The sequence below is a fragment of the Labrus mixtus genome, chromosome 8 (assembly GCF_963584025.1).
Source record: "Labrus mixtus chromosome 8, fLabMix1.1, whole genome shotgun sequence".
Taxonomy (NCBI): Eukaryota; Metazoa; Chordata; class Actinopteri; order Labriformes; family Labridae; genus Labrus; species Labrus mixtus.
The window spans coordinates 19,106,970-19,129,073 of record NC_083619.1 but is presented as its reverse complement, the minus strand read 5'-3'; the positions used below and the strand labels follow the sequence as shown (position 1 = coordinate 19,129,073).

General features: G+C 38.8%; 3 protein-coding genes across 7 annotated transcripts in view; all 3 read right to left on the bottom strand.

The window, feature by feature from the left end:
* The window catches only part of tmie (transmembrane inner ear), a 14,092-nt gene extending 12,380 nt beyond the window's left edge, over positions 1 to 1,712 (bottom strand). The window contains exon 1 of the mRNA XM_061044934.1: positions 1,277 to 1,712. Coding sequence (XP_060900917.1) covers positions 1,277 to 1,387 — 111 coding nt within the window. The 5' untranslated portion in view covers positions 1,388 to 1,712. The remainder of the gene's footprint in view (positions 1 to 1,276) is intronic.
* A 10,507-nt stretch (positions 1,713 to 12,219) lies between these two features.
* Positions 12,220 to 17,584, bottom strand: ccdc13 (coiled-coil domain containing 13). Of its 4 annotated transcripts, XM_061044928.1 has the most exons (14): positions 17,473 to 17,584; positions 16,693 to 16,877; positions 16,049 to 16,197; positions 15,816 to 15,958; positions 15,577 to 15,660; positions 15,370 to 15,486; positions 14,956 to 15,060; positions 14,689 to 14,859; positions 14,436 to 14,612; positions 13,681 to 13,890; positions 13,457 to 13,557; positions 13,106 to 13,168; positions 12,866 to 12,986; positions 12,220 to 12,307 (listed from the first exon to the last, which is right to left on the bottom strand). In XM_061044928.1, exons 2-13 carry the CDS (start codon positions 16,872 to 16,874, stop codon positions 12,893 to 12,895), a joined length of 1,596 nt encoding a protein of 531 aa, XP_060900911.1. In that variant the 5' UTR covers positions 16,875 to 16,877; positions 17,473 to 17,584; the 3' UTR covers positions 12,220 to 12,307; positions 12,866 to 12,892. The 4 variants fall into 4 exon arrangements, with proteins under 4 accessions (XP_060900911.1, XP_060900913.1, XP_060900910.1 ...); XM_061044930.1 differs by lacking the exon at positions 12,866 to 12,986; XM_061044927.1 differs by lacking the exon at positions 12,220 to 12,307 and having other exon boundaries at positions 12,443 to 12,986.
* Positions 17,585 to 19,000: 1,416 nt separating this feature from the next.
* higd1a (HIG1 hypoxia inducible domain family, member 1A) lies at positions 19,001 to 21,452 on the bottom strand. Of its 2 annotated transcripts, XM_061044932.1 has the most exons (4): positions 21,294 to 21,452; positions 20,692 to 20,766; positions 20,324 to 20,458; positions 19,001 to 20,205 (listed from the first exon to the last, which is right to left on the bottom strand). In XM_061044932.1, exons 2-4 carry the CDS (start codon positions 20,759 to 20,761, stop codon positions 20,132 to 20,134), a joined length of 279 nt encoding a protein of 92 aa, XP_060900915.1. In that variant the 5' UTR covers positions 20,762 to 20,766; positions 21,294 to 21,452; the 3' UTR covers positions 19,001 to 20,131. The 2 variants fall into 2 exon arrangements, with proteins under 2 accessions (XP_060900915.1, XP_060900914.1); XM_061044931.1 differs by lacking the exon at positions 21,294 to 21,452 and having other exon boundaries at positions 20,692 to 20,785.
* Between the last annotated feature and the right edge of the window lie 652 nt (positions 21,453 to 22,104).

Sequence of the window (22,104 nt, the reverse complement as noted above, 5' to 3'; positions counted from 1 at the left end):
TCTCACCCTCAGTAAACCCCATGAAATCCTTATATCATACATTAAGCTCCTTCTTCCTCCAAAGCAACCACTACAACATCTTATTTTGAATTCTCCGAATGCATCACACACGAGGGCATAGAGAGTCGGCTCCTTGAAATTGCTGGTGCTTCCTCTGACCTTTCATAACACGTGTTTGCTTTCAACAGAGCAGAGTTCAGAGGACATGGTCTTAATATTTCTCTTATCTTGATTTTCTAGCTTCTAGCCTGGTTTCATTGTTTATTCATCTCTTCTTGATACTCTTACTTCTTATTGCTTCCATTTGAATTGCTCTTTTCTCTTCTTCCATCCTCAGTCCTCTTGGTCTCAACCTAAGTTCCTGTGTTGCCTGAGTTATTATGAGTTATTGTTGCTTGAATTCTGATGTTTGGGTTCTGATGTTGATCAGGTTTTTGTTTAAGTTATTATTATTATTTTCTGTCGGGGTTTTGTTGTTAGTGGCTGGGTGTCTCTGCCTTGGGTGGCATTGTTGTCATGATTTTCTGTTGTGATTTGGGTTCCCATGTGTTGTTGTTGTTGTTGTTGTGTTTTCTTCTGCATTGTCAAAGCACCTTTTAAAACCTTGTTTTCAAAAAGCACTGTACACATAAAGTTATTATTATTTTGATCGTCATATCTATAATCAGGGTCAGATGGGTATTTAATAAATAAACCATTTTATTTATTGCCTCCTAATGAATGCATACAGAAATTTGAATGAATGGCATTTCTCATAATACATTATGAGTGCAAGAATGCATTTATTCTTAAATCATGGCCCGTGTGCTTCTCTATATTTTGGATTTTGCCCTTTTCTGGTCCATTTTTGCATTGTGTACCATCCTTTCATTTTTAAGAAGCGGACTTTTTTACTATCTAATTTTAAAGAAAACATAAAGCTTTAACCGATTTTGCATTCAGTTATTATAGTAGTCTTATTCTCTGCAACATTTCCTTCCTTTCTTAAAAGAAAAAGCACCAAAACAACTTGTCGTAGCAGGACTGCTCACACCCATCCTCCTGTTTACACCCGTTTGAACAGGCTGTTCATAATGTAACAACATATTACGTATCAGGTTTCAACATATGTGCTCTAACTCCTCAGTAAGTTAGACAAGCAACAACCCTGTATAGCACACAAACAAGTAACTACCTTGGAAAAAGCAGAACACCTCCTGTACCCGTCACACAGATACCATCAGGTTTATTCCTGACAGATACCTGTGGAGGACTCTGTGATGTCTCAGACTCTTACCTCAGGGTCCGGAATCTGGGAGAACACGGATGACATGCACTGAGTCAGCAGCACTGCTCCCAAGCCCCGCAGCAGGAATTGAGGTGGCCACACTGTCTGATCCCCAGCCATCCTTTGCCCCTCTTTCTTCCTGCGGCCACCCTGCACCCTCGCTCTCTTCGTCCTCCTCTGTCTGTCTGCCTGCCTGCACTGGCGCCGTTTACAGGACAGGACCACAATGGCCCTGGGTGATTAATGGCTACAATGGTGCTGACGGCTTCCTCCCACCCACAGTTGTCTGCTGAAATTCTCCTCTATCTCTATTTCTCTTCCCTTTCTGCAGGAACCAAAACACACACCGGTGGCTCACACTGCAGGCAGAACAAAACCAGCTTCACTACAATGGAGGGAGCCAGCCCTGCGGTTGGGGTACATTAATTAATTAATAGACCTGGTGTGGTTTACAGCCAGCTCATCCTGCCGGGGACAGGCAGTTAACACAGTGTGGGGGGATGGGCTGTACAGTTAACCATGAGCATGGCCTGCGCAGGACAGTGAAGCAAATGGCTGTGAGCGCCATCTTATTTATTGCCTCACAATCAGAAGCGTAAAAAAAAACCTGCTCAGCCTCGCCTGTTCCGTGTGCTGAGATGAGCGCTGAGGACACTGCACCAGTGTGAATTCTAGTTTCTTTTAGGTCGTTTTTTGTTGTTGTTGCGATTTGATCATGAATCTCCCTCATTGAGAAAAGTATCATTTTAAGCACAACAACTGACCACGATGGCACGAATTGAGCATGAAATCATCATGAATCACCTTGAAGCATTCATCTATAAATACCTGCTCATATACAACAAGCCTAAACATTAACACATTATAATCTAAGACAGTTTACACATATAGGGGCGACTGTGGCTTAGTTGGTAGAGTCGTCATCTCTCAACCGGAAGGCTGAGGGTTCGATCCCCAGCTCCTGCAGCAACATGTCCACTGTGTCCCTGGGCAAGACACTTAACTTGCTCCCGCTGCTTCATCTGCAGCGTATGAATGGGTATAAATGGGATTAGCTATTTAGCTACTCTCACTACATAGCAACCACTGCTATCAGTGTGTGAATAGTTAGGTGTGACATGCGGTGTAAAAACACTTTGAGTAGTCTGAAGACTAGAAAAAGCGCTATATAAGCTCAAGTCCATTTACCATTTACATATACATATTCTGTATTTACACTTGCTTGTGGAAAACCAACATACATGTATGGACCATAGTTATAATTCTTAGCCGTGTTTCAGGCCTGTTGGATTCTCGTAACAAATGAAAATGAACCTAATGAAGTCATCCATCATCATCGATCATACCGCCATCCAGAGCAGCATTATAAACTTCATGAAAACAGATGTCAAAAATGTAATGGGCTTTTGATTGTTATTATTTTATCCATCCAAGGGATTAAAACTATCCGGGATTAAATCAGTCTGCCCTCGATCACTCCTTCCGTTCTCTTTCATCCTCTACCGAGAAACACACACACACACACACACACACACACGCACACACGCACACACGCACACACACACACACACACACACACGCACACACACACACACACACACACACACACACAAAGACACAGCTTGTAAAAAGCTCCAATGCAGTTCAGAAGGTCTTTTCCATTTTAATACGTCATTGACAAGAAGCTGAATAAACTTGTAATTTATTTGTATTGTCAATTTATTTGTACGTTTATTTCATTCATCGACAAACAAAACGATTAAATACAAATACAATACAAATCTTGAATGAGAAGGAGCAGAAATAAGAATTATTTGATACGACCTGCCCCCCTCTTTACGAGACATTAATTAACAAAACACATCATTTAGAAACAACTATTTATATACTATCCCAGGATTTTGGAATACAGTGACAAACTACAATATGTCACACAGACACACATTTTTAGTCTTTGGATGAAAAAAAATCAACTTCATTACCTCACTTTTTTCCCCAAAACATCCATCTCCTCCATTTGACTGGATGATAATACTTGTATTCTAATTTAAGCTTTAACAAGGTTTCGAAACTCCACTTCACAATCACACCTCTCTTCTTTTTTTCTTGCCTGGAGAGAGAGAGAGAGGGGGAGAGAGAGAGAGAGAGAGAGAGAGAGAGAGCACAGACTGAGTGTTCACTCTGTCATCAAGGAAAAGTGAGACAACATTTTGCTTCCTACTACAATGTAAGGAATATAAAGAATTCAGAGAGACTTTCTTTAAATGGATCATATATATGTATGTATATATATATATATATATACACAGTATATCCTGAGTTTAGCCATCCCCCTTATTCTCAGAAGCTGCCCTATCTATATGTGGGGAGAAAAGTCTGTTTGCAGTACAAGCTGCAAAAGAATGTTCATGGTTATCACAAATGAAGACAAACTACACTCAGTGTTTCCCATTAATCACACATGTTAAATGACTCATACTTATTGTTAATGTCTTTTATTATATTTGTTTATATTGTTGATATTTGTATATCTGACTGATCATATGTTAATCAAACTTTTTTGTACTGCTTTGGCAACGTAGTATGCTGATCTGTCCTGCCTATACAGCTCACGTCATCTCCCATGTTTGAGCTGACATGAGACGTGCTTTTCACATTCAAATACATGTCATCCTTTGGTCTCATTGTTAACTAAAAGCCCTTAGAATAATGACTGATTCCATGAGGAGTCTTAGTCATTACATTTCAAAAAGTATCTTTGTGTCCTGCAGGTCTTTCACTAACAATGGACTTGGAGAGTATTTTTTTTCTCTAAGAAATACACCAGGACTCACTCATTCATTGCCATAGAAACGGAGGCACAATACAAAACGTCTGATAAGAGAGATGCATGCTAGCAGCCTGAACGCCTACTGCTTTGATTCTTTTTTTTTTTGGTAATAATGAGGGCACTTCTTCTCAGCCTTAATCAGACGTAGCCACCGGTGATTGGCTTTTGTCAGAGGTGTTCGATGCAATCACCCAACCATTGCTACGTTGGCTGTGCGCACATATTCAGGTTTTTAAGTTTTATAATTAAATGTCTATTTGACAACCTAGTTACAGAGTGTCAGGAAACAATATTACCAAAAGCTTGCAGAATTGTTCTTGAGTCTGTGCCATTACAAAGTGTATTAGAAAAAGTCTAAAATGAAGGGTGCTTTAGAGAAATGGGTAGCAACTTAGCTGTCACAGTCAGAAGGATTAATAGATTTAATCACATTTCAAACAGATGCTATTACTTGTTTGGTAAGAACTCTGAAGCAAAGTGATCTTATCTCAAATCTTCGTCAGAGCAATTCTTGGCAAACAGAACAGAAGGGTTGACCAGTTCAATTGTACAGGCCAGTTCAGAGTTACCTGAGCTGAACCAGTGCTTTAGAGCTAATAACGGAGAGACTGTGCTTTTAGATGTGTCATCGGCTGAACACTTAAACATTGAACTGCCGACCAGAACTTTTATCTCCCAGGAAATGTCCTACGTCTCAGACACAGAAATACTTTTTCCAGTTCGTGTGCTGTTAAAGCTGTAGCTTGAAACACTATGTGTTCTTTTCCGAAACATGTGCAAGTGATCAATTACAGCTTATTTTCTAAAGGACCAAAGTTTGCATAATAGAAACAAATGATTACTTTTGATCATGCATTAAGACCTACTCGTGCTGAAGCATCCACTGGCTGTAGCTCCGTGCAGCTAGCAGCTTCCTGCAGCAGTGCCATTATGTATTTATGTGTGCACCATCTTATTCCAGATGACACAGAGGACAACCAGCTGCAATTATGCAGCTGCTACCTCAAATAGGTTCAGCAATGACCCGATCTCTGAACTCATATACAAATTTTGAAAAGTTGGATTTTCACCTTAAACACAAAAAGTGAAGTGTTAATAATTTAAGATTTAGATAATCCTTTTAAAAGCCTTTGTTAATATGCAGTTGTAGAATTGAAACAACAGATTAACCATTTATTTTGTCCAGGTGTGTCAGAGCTCAAATGTGCATAAAATGCTCTTTGGTTTGCATTGGTTCTGTTTTTGTAACGAACAATAAATACCAAATAGGAAAAGATTAGTGGATGTCAGAATCCTCCTGGCTACTGCATAAGCAGCTCCTAAGAAGAAATGTCTTCCTGAGAACATTAGATGAATGAGGCCCAACTTTGTCCTGACATTTTTTTTTTGTCATTATTTGCCGAGGCATTATAAATGAGGCACTAGCTAAGTTGACTTGGGTATATTAGTTTTTAACAATCTCATTCAAATGTTAGAGTGAGTGCATTTATTATCATTACCGTTATAATGCTGAACTTTAAATTCTTACTGTGAGATCCAAGTTCTCTATGATGAGAGGGGAAATTACACAAATAGGGAAAGCGGCCTGAGAAATGACTTAAAGCGGGGATAGCAACTTCAGAAAGGCCAGAGAGTTAGCTTTAATTTGATAATTTCCAAAACAGAAAATGTTTCACCCAAATCCCGTGAACCTGCTCTGTCTCATTGTTGGACGCAGGAGTATTTCCCAAAATGCAACCTGCATCATTGTCTACCGCCATTGTCAATCAGGAGCAAATAGCTTGCTGGTTTTAGCTTTGGACAGGAAGTAAAGAAACCGGGACCATGTGGAATGCCCATATTGTTTTTTATCTTGTTAACTCGAGATAAAAACGTTGGTTTTCCCGTGATAATGAGTTAATATCTTGAGAAAATAGCTGAAACAAACTCATTATCATTTGAAATTGGTTGCTATAGTCCTCATGGCAGCAGCCTTGGGTTCAAACCAACTTTGGCCCTTTTGCTGCATGTCACCGCCCACTCTCTCCTCCCAAAAATGTCCTATCTTTCTGCAACTTCCCTCTTGAATAAAGGAAATAATGGCCAAAAATGGTTACTTGAAAGGATTTTTATTTTTGCATGTTTGCTTAGGGCTACGTATAAACCATATTAATTTTAAAGCAGCTAAGAAGAGCTTTTATTTTTTTGTTGATTTTGGCGGCGCCGGTGGGCAAAAGCCTTGTACCAAATGTCATAAAGAACAGTTGTTGGTCTGGCTTACATGTGTATATGTTAAGGAAGCAAGAGATAGAAATATGCAACTTACTTATACCACTACGTACATGGCTTTTTAAAGCAGTTCTTTGAATGATGGAATAGCTATACATTACAATAGTGAATCTATTTGGGTCTATAGGATTAATAACTTTGATTTTAAACTTTTTCTACACTTCATCATTTTGTTGAAACAGCTTAATGTATTGTTGTTGTTTTTTTCATAATGATAAGCCAACAGAAATCTTAGGCCCGGTAGCTCACATGAATGATGTTGTAAGCCCTTTTTTCCGTTTTCAAACCTGACCTCCTGTACAGAACAACATCTGCAATTTATTTCATTAATAAAAAGATTCTTCATCCAGCTGTCGGAGGTAAAATGCACGATCAGGATTCTGACCAAGCTTTGACTCCTGTTTCTGCCTGTCATTGTCATTGTCATTGCTCATTTTAGCTTTTTTCTTTGCCTCTCAGTTTATATATATATATATATATATATATGTATATATATATATATTTATCCCTTTGCCGACTCATTTCTGTACATGGTGTTTGGTTTCGTCCCAAAAAAAATCCCCTGCTGCTTCACTTTAAGTGGATAACGGACTATTCAAACACAAAAGGTCAAATCACTTGTCTGATTGTAATACAGGGAGTCTAAAGGCCTCCTCCGGTGGGGACAATTTTGTAATTGACATTTTTGTCCTATGGTCATCTGCTGACTGAGATTCTGTGTGATAGAAGAAACTAGCTTGGAGCCATTAAAGCTGAGTATCATGAGGTGGAGGACAAGTAAGGAGACAGAGCTTCTGCTCACGGCATTGAAATCTGTGCTATTTTTAACAAGGTGTATCTCCTTTTTTAACCAAACGGCAGACTATCTTTTGTGCCAGGGACTAGTTAAAAGAAAAAATTGAGGCAGCAGAAAGCTTGTTCAGGATGTATGAATAAATGAATAAATAATTATGTGTATATTTTTTATTTGGGTGGTGGCTGTTTTAATAATACAACTCATTTAGGATGTTTTGTAGAGCTTCAAAACATGGAATATTTGAGAGCCTTGTTTTTCTATATTTGGTCATACAGTTTCTGATTGCATGTGCCCACTCAGAGTATTACTATTTGGAAATCTGTTCAGACATAATGAGTACCCATTAAGTACTAAATAGTGGATGTATTTGTTGTGTCAAAACAAAGAGTCACACATTTATATTCCTAAGGCACAGAGAGAGAGAGAGAGTTTCAGTCAGCAGTAAGAAGCCCAGAGGGGGCTCAGCTGGCGTGTCATCCCCTTTTGTGTCCCCCAATTATTTCTCTCTCTCTCTCTCTCTCTCTCTCTCTGTTGTGAAATATCAGGTAAGGGTAAAGTCATACAGAAGCATCTTCTGCCTGAGATAAGAGGCACTCATGCACTCATCTCCAGAAGGCAACAGATTGCATCTTGAGTAAGGTCAATGCGCCTTGTGTCAGCACGTGTTCTGTAAAACAATTATATTCTTTAAGGCACATACCCTCCCATTGGCTGAAAAAAAACCCTTAGGATATCTGCATCAGTGGTGATTGAAACACATGTCACAGCCAGTGAGTCAAACATCCAGCTCCGGTGCATTTTTTAGATATAAATAAATAAGGCATGTCTTAATGTACACTGTGCATTAAAATGCAACAATATCAACAGTCATGAGTGGGATTCATGACTGGGGGATCATCAGATATGAGATGGAGTTTTGCAAGAACATATTGACGGTTTTGGAGAGCTTTTTCAATTTGGAGTCAGGAAATTGTTCTCTCTTCCGAGAGGTGAAAGTGAGGCAAGGACGAACACACAGTCAAAATTGACGGTTGCTGTAGCGATTTGGAGAGGAAGCAGTCTTTGACACAGAACATGGAGGGCAAAGACTGCGAGGTCAAAAGAGAATAGTTTTCAAAGAAACTCCAAGCCATTCTTTCAGAGTGTTTTGGAGTTATTTTGTGCTCTTTGCACTGCTTTTTTATGGACTAACAAAAGCACAGCAGTTAGATTGTATTGTAAAGTCATTGCTAGTATTTATCCTGTATTTTTGCAATCAAGAACAATTTATTTTATTATTTTCTTGCATAATTTGAAGAGGAAGGACAGTCTCTATAAGCCATTGTATCATTTCTATACGCCTCATCGCTTCCAGAAGCAGGAAGGCCACCTGTCTTTACTGACTATTGATTAAAAACCAATAGGGTCAACATGATGGCAATTAAAATGTACCGTATTGAATAGACTGTAGAGCATTGCTGTACAATATATTCAGCTGATTTTATGTCTGTTACTGGCAGTTTTTGGTTCTGCAGTTAGGATAACAAATGCAGGATATCTACAAGTAAAAGGCTGCCGGCAGAACACATCAAAAGCTACTGACAGTACATGACAAACACACTGCAGTCTCATGTCACCTGTGTTCACATTTGCTTAAATTTCCAAAAATGCTCTCACTGTAAAACTCGAAAAGCAAACTGGTAGCAAAGACATTTTTGAAAATAAGTAAATATGACTTTGCTAAAAGAATGAAATAAGGGAGCAAGAGTAAAATCAAGTTCAGACAATCTGCTGACAGAAATGTTCTCATCAATGTTGGCGACTTTGGTGGACACCTCCACGACTGGTTTTAGATAAAAGTGTCAGCAGCAGCTTCACTCATCCTGCAGACTTTTATCTTCAGTTCACTTTCCAAAAAAAAAGAAGAAGAAAGAAACAAGTGCTCATGACTGCTCCAGCCTCTGTCTCACCAAAGATAACAGCTCATTACTTGATTTCTACTTACTGTAAATGAGCACATTAGGAGCTCACTGTTTATTTTCTTTCCATTACATGTAAATGAGAGGCACCGAGAGATGAATGGACTCATACAGGGCAGAAACCGTTTTCTGGCCTGAGTAAAGTTCACAGATCCCTCATATACTGATGGCTAACTTTAACCTCTGCGTTCACAGCTCCACTATTTACTTTAGTTTCTGGATGCAGTCAATGGTCTGCAGGAAGCATCGGTCCAGAACGAGGGAATACCTCTGAGGAGAAGGATGGAGAAAGGAGTCATTCAAACCTGGAATGACAAATAGGTGAGGCTGTTTACGTATGCTGTGTTTACATAAGTTTGTGTTTGGTTTGGTGGGTTATTGGGCATTTTGGAATAAATCTACACCTCTCTGCGTAATCCAGCTACATAAAACAATATTAAAATTGTTTGTTGAAGTGCAATTTATTTGAAAGTGATGACACTCTTTAATCACTGAAGCAAACACGAGTGGTCCAATTAATCTGTGTCAACATTGGTTTTTCACGGAAATGACTAATTAGTAATGAACAGAAACAAACTGTATTTAATATCCAATTGCTGTTTATATTGGCCTTGATCCTATCAACTACACATGTTCAAAAAAAAGCTTGAGGTTACACATTTGGGAAAACATCCCACATGCTCTCTCTCTCTCTCTCTCACACACACACACACACACACACACACACACACACACACACACTTATTAAAAATGAGCTTGTGTTATGGAAGATGAAAAAAAAACAACCAAATGAAATTGTATTAAGTTAAACATTTTCCCTGGAATCAGATACGGTAAGGGACCATGACAAGTATTTGCTCCATCAACACCCTTACTGACGCATATCGCTATATTTGATCCACATTTGGCCGTCCTGTCGGCTAAGTAGGCTTAAGTTATCACATCTGCTCCTCCAATGACACATCCCACTCCACTACATTAAAGCAGGCCTCACCTTCTATCCAGGAGGTATTCAACACAAGCTGTTTTTTGTTACTCTGAGCATAAAGGCTTTCTTCATCATGTCCAAACTCTGATATTTTTGTCTTGTGGCACTTTCTCGCTCAGTCCAATGGGGACCTGCCAATCTCCCACAGGCTCCTGGAAGAAATAGTGCGGTATTTGAAGGAGCACACTAACTCAGCCATGGTTTTAAATTAAGCGTGATGTGGAGGGGGGGGGGGGGGGGGAGGGGGGTTCTGCTGAAATCCTTTTGGCTACGTTGGAAGAAAAAACTCGGATGTTAGTGTAAATGTAGGGGCTTGGCATAACCAGACAACCTTCAGATTAAGAAGCGTTCAAATCACACACTGTACATATATGTGACATGCTCTGGGGAGTGTATGGAGGACTACAGTGGGAGTTTGTGCAGCTTGAGTCCGCATTCATTTACAACCACTATTCCCATGTAGCTGGTTTCAAGTCAGAATTGATTAGCAGCTATATTAAAAAGGAATATTTTGGAAACTTTACTGATTTTTTTTTTCTTTACTGTTTTGACTAGCTGTAAGATTCCTGGCAACCATCTGAACAAAAACATTAGAAATTGGAAGATTTGACCTTTTCATTGATTAAACTCAATGTCAGATGCTTCAGCAAACCGTTAAAAAGACATTGTTGGTTTCTTTACCTGGCTCCCAGCAGCATAAAGACATCCAAAGATTTAATAAAAGATGACAGTGACATTTTTAAAACAGCGAGCAGATAAGATATGGAACAAGGAGACATCCTATCAACATCATACATTTGTGTAATCAGCAAGAGCACTTGTCTTATGCAATCAGGGTGAAGTCGAAAACCACTGCTATCTAAGGTACTCAAGTGGTTAAACTGAGGTCACGGCATGCACAAAGGAGCCATCACAAACCCCCTTTGAGGGGACCTATATGATGTCCGTGTGGCAGAGAAGGGGAGCCTGTTTCCTGTAGCCTGCTGTGTGTCACAGTGACAGGAGAAGGTAGAGCTCTGCTGGATGTGATGCTGAGCAGGAACCAGCCCATTTCCCCTGCTTAGTGTCTTGTCTGGGCTGTCACAGAGCCTGCAGAGGAAAAAAAAAAAACACGCTTGACTTGTTTCATCACGTCACAGCCGGGCCGCAGGTCACGTTGGAGAGCGCTCTGTAGCGATGCCCTCAGTGCCTCTGTTTCCTCCAGCTGAATGACCAGCCAGGAGACGACATACAAGAGCATGAGAGCCATGTGCAGCCCAGACATGAAGGTCAGAATGAGCTCTGTCTGTAGGCAGAGTAACCATTGACATGCATCATTATTTATGTGGTGTAACTTTTGATTCTTGGAAAAAAATGAAATCTTCCTCTTTTGCAGAAGAAACCAATGGCGTTGCAAAGATGAGAATAAATCATTGTAAAAGATTTGTTGGCCGTATTGTATTCAGTTTTTCTTTGGACAGTCACTGCTGCTCAGAGACTCCTGCCAACCTGCTCTAAGGGACACTGCTCCTGAGGGTAGAAATAGTGATCACCAGTTGCCACAGACAACACAGACCAGTGGGAATTTCATGAGTGAAGCCTTTTAATAACTGTTAGGAACTGTTACATCATGCTGTCACACCGCATTGGCATATAAGTTCTAAGCTTGCTGCCTGCACAGCCCTTACTTTGGGTCTAATTCGGTCCTCTCCAGCTGCTGCTCCAGGATCACTATCTTGCGGAGGTGTGCCTCCAGGTAATTCTGTTCAGCCTCCAAAAGCTTCTGTTTCATCTCTGTGTCCCTGAAAGATTTAACGTCTCTTACAGCTGGTAATGAGTTGAAATAATGAATTACATTTCTGTTGATGAGGATTGGACTGACTAATGAAACCTCAGATGGAAATAGATACATGTAAAGTCAGATTTACTTACTTTTCTTTTTTTCAAATAAAAAACATTTGCCTATATTTCATGTATCATTTACAATACCATACTATATTGTCCCCAAGGGGAAATTTGTTGTCACAGCCTTGCACAGTTTGTACACAGGTATACATATTTAAGCACATAGCACAGGGAAGAGACATATAAACAACAGGAAGAAACAAATAAAAAATGAAAGGAGCCAGTCAGCAAGTTTATTAAGAGCTTCAATAGCCGAGGGAACAAAAGCTCTTTTTAGAACGTGCCCTCTTCCAGGTCAGAGTCCTGTATCGCCGACCTGATGGCAGAAAAGAGAAGAGTGAATTGAGTGGGTGAGGGGGGTCCTGGAATATGTTGAGTGCTCTGTGTGTCAGGGCATTGTAGTTGAGATGCGAGAGGTTTTGGGTGGGCAGACAAATTATTTTTCAAGCAGTACTTGAGATACGGGTGAGTTTATTTTTGTTTGCAACAGTTAGCATGTTGAAGAAACAGGGTGAGCAGTAGAGGAGGATGGGTTGGATAATGCTTTTATACAGAATACAACACAATAATCCATCAGACATCTCAGATTTAGTCACATTCAATATGACTTAGTGAAGGAAAAAGATGTGGTTTGCTTTGACTTCAAACTTAACGCTAGAGTTTGGCAAAATTACAATAAATATTTCAATACTAAAACTTTTATTGCACACAAGAATCATGATTTTGACTCAACACAGGAATTAAATGAACTACTTGAACTATAACAATCCTGCACTGTTAAAGGTAAAAACAATATGTGCATGGGCTTGAAGTAAAAATGCATTAACATTTAAACATTTTGAATCTAAAGAAACATAATGGAGAAAAATCTTACTTTGCGTGTATGGTCTTAACCAGTCAGTCATTCTCTGTAAAGTGTATTATATTCTTCACAATGCGTCATCAGCGCGCTCACATCAGCTGAACATTGTGGACATTTTAAAGAGCTTGAAGTCCTAAGAACAGAGGATACGGCATTAAACTAAAAGTTTGCTGTTGAGTCATTACACAGCAGCGTGTGAGTAGATATGTAACAGATGTACCAAAAAACCACAGTATCTTTTTTTCCACTTACTTAATTTCTACCCTGCTTCCCACAGCAGGCAGCACTAGTTTATGACCAAATTTAGAGACAGACCTGGGGGAAAAAGTCAGTCATGTTAACAGAAATCCCAACAGGATACACTGTCAAAGCTGTGAGGCAGGAAACAACACAAACAACTTTTTACAATAAGTCCCATCAGCCAGAATGAATGACCCTTGTGTTGCCAGACAAGATTTCCAGTCTTACAGTAGCAGCTAGCAAAAGTGATATATACATAAGATTAACAGTCTTAAAGGCCATCATTAAAAAAATGCTTGTAAGTAAATAAACAATATTCAAATTCCAGCTCATTCAGTATTAATACAAGTATAGCTCACGTACCCTGACGATGTCATTCTCTTGTTAATGTCGCCCTCTTCAGGGGGAAATCCTGAGCTGCAGACTGGTGTCCTGAGGATGGATTGTCTTTCACTGCTCTCTTCCTGTAACAGCTGCGTACAGTCCATGTGAATGACAGAGGGATGTTTGAGTGGACTGAACTTCTCAGCTCAAACTCCTGTGAGACGAGTTTACATATCATTTGGCTTTAGTAATTCTTTAATTACCTTGAAGGGAAGCTGCTGCATTTCCTCCTCTAGTTCTTTGATCCTGGCATCTTTCAGATCAACCATCTCCTTAAGTTTCTTGACAACAGCGCTGTGCTCTGAAGACTCACTGCACTGTTGGGGTTTTAGGATCGGCTGGGTGTTTTTGCTCTCTACACTCTGCTGTTGGCTGAGTTGTTTCAACACGTCCTGCATCTGGGACTGCTGCTTCTGCCAGAAGTTTACAGTATATGGGAGGGTAAATTTTGAACAATGGGTTATACAGAAAAGCCTTCTTCCTCTCATTTGTGGTGTATTTAAACCTGTATATGTGATTTTTCTACCCTTAATTTCATAGTTAATTTGTGGTACAAAGTAAAAAAAAAGAAAGAAAAAAAAAGTACATTATTATATTTTTAAAGCATTTGATCATTTTGTATTAAGCATCTTCTCCTTAAGATGTACTTAAATTACAAACCATTTTAAATGCATCAGTTAAACAACAAAATGCAATATGTTTGTTTCTGTTTCATGAAAAAAATGACTCCCGTTTCAGCATTTTGAAAGAACATTTCACACAGTGATCAATCTAAAACACAGTGCTTTTCTGTCTAAATTGATGAATCACAGAAAATGCAGTGCTTTTCATAATTATTGTAAATGTAGGCATACTTGCTCTATACCTCTTCTACATAACCTTCAATTAAGAATATAATAAGTACAACTGTGGGTGTGTTCATATGAAAAGTACACATTTATATGCTATGATTCCTCACCAGCAGAGCTGCCACGAGCTCGTCATCATGTTGTCCCTTCTCCAGGAGGGTGGATATCTGGACCTTCAGAGATTTCATTTCAGCAGACAGAGATTTGTTCCTGGCTTTAGAAGCTTCCAGCTTTTTCTTCACATCCTCATGGTCTTTCAGGAGGGCCTCATAGTCAGATGAGATCCTCTTCGCAATTCAGGAAATATTGCCTTCGTAAATACAAATTCTTGCTTTAATTTAAATACACTTGCTATATACACACCTCAAAAGCTTCTCTCTTCTCCTTCTCCATGGAGCGGATGTAGCTGAGGTTCCTGTCTTGAGGAGGGGTTTTCTGCAGGACCCCCATGCCCAGAAACTCTTCCTCTACACTGAGGACACTTGGCTGCCTTCGCTGGGTCGACTGGTTCAGCTGTTGCTCGAGGTCCCTCACCTGTTGCACAATTGTGTCAGTTTGTATTTCGGCTTAGTTACTTTGTAACGTGCTATACAAAGATATGCAACACTTTTGATTTGATTCCTTTCTTACTCTCGTCTGGAGAGCCAGGATCTGCTGGGAGCGACCTCTGAAGCTTCCTGGGCAGTTAAGCAATTGCAGAAAATTGACCTCCTCTCCGACTTCATTGATCAAAACCTACAGCAGCAATAGCAGTTTACATTTTAAAACAAAGGTTTTTAAAGCTAGAATAGGTCATGTGTTTTACAAGCATCCGTTATATGTGTTGAAATGATCTTTCCATCCAGACAGTAATTAATCAATCTAATGCATGGACATAAAAAGGAAAAACGTTCCTTCTGATGCCATGAAAGGCTGTCATAACTGCATTTCATTCAGAAAGAATCATGAAACCATGACAACAATGCGCTGGGCTTCAACATATTTACCATTGGATACTTTTAAAATCATGCATAATTGGTTTCTCCACAGCTACCTGATGATTACCTTGTGAGCGACTTTCAACTCCTGCTTGACAGATTGAATCTGGTTGCGATACTCGATCACTTTCAGCTGGGCAGCAGCTAGTTTTTCTTGTAGACTTTTCACCACTGGATTTTTCTGCTGTGTGAAAATATTCAGTTAAAGATACATTCTTCAAAGTTGGGAACGCAAAGAACTATACTCATGGTAGATTTCTACATTAATAATTACCTCACAGTCTTCAGAGGAGTTCTTCTTCTGTGACTTCTCATCACTCTTTTTCACAGGCGTTGAGTTAACCAAAGCATCTTGCAGCTACAGAAAGGAACATCAGTTATATATTTTTCTTTATGCACTACATGTAATATCCATTATTAAATTCCATATTGTTCAAACTGAGAGTGTTCATAAAAGATAATCATTCCTCCTAAAAATCAAATGCAAATGATGCATTTAAATCAAAACTTTACCTCTTTCTCAAGATCTTTGATTCTGTTGCTGTTTTGCTTTGATTTAATCTTTTCTCGTTCTATTTCAGCACTCAGCTCTCTATTCTTTTTGGAAAGCTCCACAATCTTGGTGGCTGCTTTATCGCCTGCCAAGCCTGATGTGCCTGAAAGGACAAGTGGATGAGTGAAGAGGAAACTCTGAAGTAACTACAACATCGCTGCAGTGCAACATAATTGAAGGTTATACGGTGTACCTGTGAAAGCCAGTCGTTCTTCTTCTCTTTTCTTCTTCAAGTGTTTGATTTCAAAATCCTTTTCACTGACGAGCTTGAAGAGACGACCATTTTCATCCTTTAGTCCTCGCAGCTCGTCAAGCAAATCTTCATTCTCATTCTGTAGCAGTCTAAATGAAGGTTATGTAAACAAACACTAAATGAGGGTAATGCAATCTAAAAACACGCTTATTCAAGATTATTAATGCAGGTCTATGTGATTAAAGAGCACTGTGGAGTTTTGGTAGAGTACAATGTGAAAGTTGGAGCAGTGTACAGATTATGTGGTATATGTTCATAACTCTAAACACAAACTGTCCTCAGAGAAAAATGTGGTCCCTGTAACACTGTTTAAAATAAAATGCTATGTGAGGAGTTGTGGTGGGGGGGCCCAGTGAAACCAGAACTCTCCAGGGAGCCTTTAAGCTCTAAACAGTTTTCCAGGCACCCATTTTTTTCTGTGAGTAAAGTTTGTGTATTCAGTTCAGAAAATATAGCATAGAATTGTTTCACTTCTCCAACTTTTAAAATTCACTGCCAAATCTCCATAGTGAACTTTTAATACTCTAAAAAATAACTCTAATGTGCTTTTTAAATTAATAAAAATTAGCATACCTCTTACTCACCTGTTTTCAACATTGTCTGCCTGGATTCCTTGCTTAGATAAATCCAAATCATCCTGGTTAGCACTGGCATTAAGCTCAACGTGTTCTTTCTCCTTTTTCTTTTCCAGTTTTCGTCTCTCCTGCTGTTTTTGCAGCTCTTGGAACTGAAGCCGCAAATTATTCAGTTCATCCTCATGCTCCATGATCTTTGTTTTTAAACAAAAGAAGAATGTAATGGGTGGAGTTATTAAGTATAAAACATTTTAATTAACGATATAGGGTGCAGAGAATGAAGTTGGGACTACTAAAGACAAACTCCTTGTATGTGCCTACTTGGCAATAAAAATTCTGATTCTGATTCTAGTTGTGTGGGAACTGGTAATCCTAATTACGTGGAAATTTGATGATATGCACGCTTTCAAGGGTTGCAGTGAAGTGAAATGATAAAGTTTAAGTCACTTTTTCTGCTTTAGTAAATCAAAAGAAACTGCATAACCCTTGCTTTAACATTTCAGTGGAAAAGTTATAGCCTCTTATAGCCCAATACACGCCCTAGTTTTTCATGTTTGTGGAGGTAGAACCACTGCAAAAACAAGAAACCCTCTGTCAGGTTTAAGGTTATTTATGATGAATCCAGTGGTAGTCTAAATTTCACAAGATGTGAGCAGGTTTGGCTATGACTATGAAACAACACTATAGTGCAAAACGTTGCGACGCTAATCTCTCAGAACAGTTTTTAAAGTCTTCAAACTCCTCCCCAAGTGTCACAAGTTTAAGTTGTAAAATGAGAAAACAGCTCACCTGTCTTTTATCCGTTTAGCACCCTTGTAAACAAATTAGATGTTGTTCTGCCCAGAGACACTCAGTGGCTTTCTCGCTGATTGCGACGCTCCTGTGTCCTAGGCAACGGTAGACAAGAGGCCCTGGACGATAATCTCGCGGGAGCAAGACTGTAGTCACGGAAACAAAAGAGCGAGTTTCCTTTCACCGGGCACTTATTTATTTATTTATTTATACATTTTACACATTAAGTATGTTTTCTCTTAACTTCTTCCTAATTTTGCAAATATTTTCACATAATTGAAAAGGTTGGGAGAGTTGGAAAGTTATTTCATTATTTGGAAAATGTAACACTTTTAATTTTTACTAGTTTATCACAGAAGGCCTAGATGTGTGAAGTGTAGATAACATAAAGGCTACATGCTTTTTAATGTATAAAATGTTAAGGTTATACGATTAGATTTAGAGCTACATGTTTTTGTTCTTGAATATTGAACAAATAAAGATTACAAAAAAAAAGTTGGAAAGTTAGCTAAAAGCATCACTGATGAAGCTCAAAGTGTTATCGACGTTTTATCTTTTGCTTTTACCTCACAAATGTAAGTGATAAAGATCATTAAGTGATGTGAGACTATTTATCCTGGGAGATGTAGCTTATAAACTGAAGACAAGCCCTTTGTGTGATATCCACAAGAGAAATCGGAGAAAACTCTACAAAACAGTAACTGTCAAAGGTGAGACTGTGTTTTGTTTTGTTCATGTTGAACAATACAATATGTTGCCCATGAAAAAAAGACCAATTAAACTGAAAGTGATTGTTTATCATTTGATAGTGACCCCTGTGGAGCTTCTCACGGGCCTCAGTGATTCTTCACACCGGGTTTGGAGGTAAGAGATAACCTTCATTAGTATGATTTGGCATAGAATCTGCAAATATGCATACAAAGTTTTCTCAGGTATCATTTTAAACAACTTCACACATGAAATAAATGTAACCTCCAGTTGCATTATATGTGAGCAAAGATGCAGTGTCACCAGACAATTTCAGTGTTGTCCTGGATTTCAATTACGGTCATTGACATCCTCATGAGTTAAAAGACCTATTTTGCAATCACAGAAGTTCCAGAGTTAATGACCCAACCCTCAAGTGAATTCTGGTATCTTAAAAGTTGACGATGTACTTCCTGTTTAGATAAGATCTGTGGTAGAATACACAGTGACGCAAGCAGATAAGTCATATTTGATGGGAGTGGTAGGGAAATGTTTTAAAATGTGATTGGGTTTTATTGTTTGGAACTTACTAGTGCACGATAAAATGAGCACTAAACGTCTTACTTCTTATAGGCACACCTAACTTAAAGTAATAAAAGATCATCAAAAAAATTCCAATCGGTACAACAGATTTTATATCAACCTTTTAACTGTTCAGAGAGTGATAAAAGAGAACTTCAGGTTATTTCTGAGGCTGTAGTTTACAGTGCTGTTGTACTGAGAGATACGTGTAACACAAAACAGACAAAATCAAAATGAACAGACATAAGAGTGTATCTTAGCGTTTGTATAAGAAATACGCTTTAATGGTCAAAAGACATTTCAGTGCAACATGGAGAGGTTTCAAAATGATAACACCGTGTCAGAATGACGAGACACTTTTTTATTTTCAAAGAACATTTTAAAACCTACAAAAATATCCCTTTGTATGCTACAGAACAATTCAACTCAACTCTGTGAAGGATTTAATGAGGCATTATATATTACAAGATGACTGTACAGCATGATATTCAAACTGTAAAGTCTGTATAGTTGTACCTCAGTTTAGCTGGCACATCAAGAATGAAGATGTGAAGCTGATGTAATGAAACGTTGGACCCCTTTGTGCCACGACATAATGATATTATAAAAAAGGACCTGGCCTTTAAAATCAATATATGCAAAGACCAGTCACTGAACCACTTGCTTTATGTCTACCAACACTTTTGTGGTTTTGTTTGATGGGAGCTTCCAACATTGTGGAAAATTATATTACTTTCTATTCATACATTTGTTTTGTGTGATAATCTGATACTGTAATTAAAATCAGTTTGTGTCCTTTTGACAAATAAGGCTTTCATAAGACCAGATATTATCAAGCCCCCCCCCCCCATGCTCAGGCATTCACATCTAAAAATAGTCTAAGGTGCAAGTATTCTTAATTTGGCAAAAGTTCCTATATTAGTAAACAAAAGAATACAACAACAGTGAAAAAAGAAGAAAAAAACACTTTCTGCCATTGCTGTTTATATCTTAACTGAGCCTCCTCAAACTGTTTTACTTCCATATCTAACTCACACATAAAAAAAAAAAAGGCAGCAGAACTCTGTATCATATCATGTCACCTGTCCACAGTGATAGCACACCAGGAGCTTTACAGCTGCAAATCAACAGAGTGCAACCACTGTAAAAACAGCCGCGTCAATACATCTCATTTTCATGACGGGAGTGGTGGCTTGACCATCTGGTACACCATCTTAAAGATAGGAACTGTAATCAATAAATTATAAATATATAAAGTAAAAGGTTAGGTGGTGAAGGGACATGTTCATACAAAAATTATGACACATCTCTAATAACACAAAATGTTTTACACACCTTAATATGAGGTAATATTAAGGGACATAAATCATCAGGGCAAGAGTCCGTGTTATTTTTGTGTAACTGCTTTCTGCTCTTCTCTGGGTTTGACGATGTAGTCTCTGTACATTGAATAAATGACCCCTGAAAACAGAAAAAAAGAGAGGCAAGTTAAATCGCAGTCTTTATATCTACTTAAAACATAATGTACTAACTCACTGAGATCAATTCAGAAATGTGTCATCTAAGTTTCAGTGCACACCAATTGTCATGGCTCCAACTACAAATCCTTGAGCAGCCACACGCATGTGAATCAGGTGAACTGACATCTTCGTATCGCCGCGACTTTTCATTTTCAGCAGTCTGTACCCAACGATGGCAAAGAATCCTGCCATTCCTGCATAGGACCAAAAAAGACAAATCATTATACTTAGTTGACCAATTAAGACGAAATGAGGGTGGTAAGTTGAAACCAAATACTGAAAACATTTAGAAGCATTCAACAGCATGCTCTCGGACAATACAGTTTTGTTACAAGTTAAAGTTTCTAACAAAACCCAGGTACACCTGCAGCTTCCCCCTCCCCCACACGATGTAACCCTGTAAGGACACAAGCTGTAGCCTACTCACCCACTGGGACAAATGGATTTTCCTTTGCTTTTCGCAGGAACTTGGACTCATTCTCTTCATAATCAGACATTTTGACTAAAGAGAGAGAAAACATTTTTAAACAAATGTTAGGTACAGTAATGCTGTCTATTAGATGGTTTTCAAAACATAGCATGTTAGCTCATTCATCCATTGTGAGGAGGAGAAGGGTTTCATTAAAGCAATTGTTCAAAAAGCAATTGAACTGTGCTACAGTTGTAGATACATTTTAAGTTGAAGCTCAATAAATACAACGATAACTGTTTTAATTCTTACTCCCAGCTGGTTTGTTACTCAATGTTCACAGCTGAGGTTAATACCACAGGAACAGCTCAGAGGTTACGTATGAAGGACAGAGAGACGTCACATTCATGTGTAGGCCTAAATCACCAAACATCCGGCGTTTTGAAAGAAACATAAATCCTTGTGCAAGGATAAATCACAGTATTTTCAATGGTTAAACAGTTTGGTCAAAAGGCCAAAGAACAGAATTCACCCAAAGGGAATAAAATAATTGACAGCGAGGACTGTGGTTGTAACTTGTTACCTGAGTATAACGCCACAAATACCGAAGTTACTCTTACCCGTGTGAGGAGTGAGTTGCTGTTAAATGGCCTGTAAAATTATTATCCAGAGGAGGTTTTAGGAGTCTTAAACGAGCCACTGGTCGCACGAACTGTATAAAGGAAATAGCCGGCTCCTACGTGGTGTAACTACCACTGTACGCACGTCTGACGTCAGCGGGCGATGACCCGTTTCGTTGTGTTCAAGGTAAAGTAGAAAAATGGTAAAGATAATTGTTGTCTTGAAATGTCGAGCTTTTATCTCAGCAAATTAATTGCATAATTATGTTTAAATTGATTTTCTGTGGCTAATACATGGAAAGAAAACATTATTTAAGATAACAATCAGACTAGATAAATTAGGTCTATAGATTTAATAAGTATAACAAAACAGTATGCGAACGAGCTAGTTCTCTTTTAATTAAAAATGCTATCTTGTGAAGTGTTGCATTATACCGTATTATAAAATGCTGCTGTTAGCCTAGTTAGTATATCGAGCGGCGGCTGCCGAATTATACTCACTTTTAAATCGCAACAGGATGTAGATTGTGGTAAATCAGAGGTGCATGGAACGCAGCATCAAATGGCCACGCCCCCTCGCAAACCAAATACTGACAAGCGAATGTGAGATGGTACTCCTGGCCCAATCAGGGTATGGTTTGTTTACAATTGAATCAATGAAAACCTTTTTTCACACAGTCAGCAGACAGAAGTTACCAGGCTGGGATTCTAGCAGTAACTATCACGTTATTATTGTGTTTGGATAAACTAAAGAAACAAAATACTCTTTAACTGTTGCTCTCATGACTTGGGCACTCAGTCTGCACCAGGT

Bases quoted from the DNA above. Each gene is read 5' to 3' on its own strand.
- higd1a (XM_061044931.1), bottom strand. From the start codon at position 20,785: ATGTTTTCTCTCTCTTTAGTCAAAATGTCTGATTATGAAGAGAATGAG. The intron at 20,459-20,691 runs GTGAGTAGGCTA...GGTCCTATGCAG, and splicing joins AAATCCATTTGTCCCAGTGG to GAATGGCAGGATTCTTTGCC. The intron at 20,206-20,323 runs GTGTGCACTGAA...TTCTGTTTTCAG, and splicing joins AGTTGGAGCCATGACAATTG to GGGTCATTTATTCAATGTAC.
- ccdc13 (XM_061044928.1), bottom strand. From the start codon at position 16,874: ATGGAGCATGAGGATGAACTGAATAATTTGCGGCTTCAGTTCCAAGAG. The intron at 14,860-14,955 runs GTAAGAAAGGAA...ATTGTGCAACAG, and splicing joins TCCTGGCTCTCCAGACGAGA to GTGAGGGACCTCGAGCAACA. The intron at 13,891-14,435 runs GTGAGGAATCAT...AACTTCTGGCAG, and splicing joins AGCTCGTGGCAGCTCTGCTG to AAGCAGCAGTCCCAGATGCA.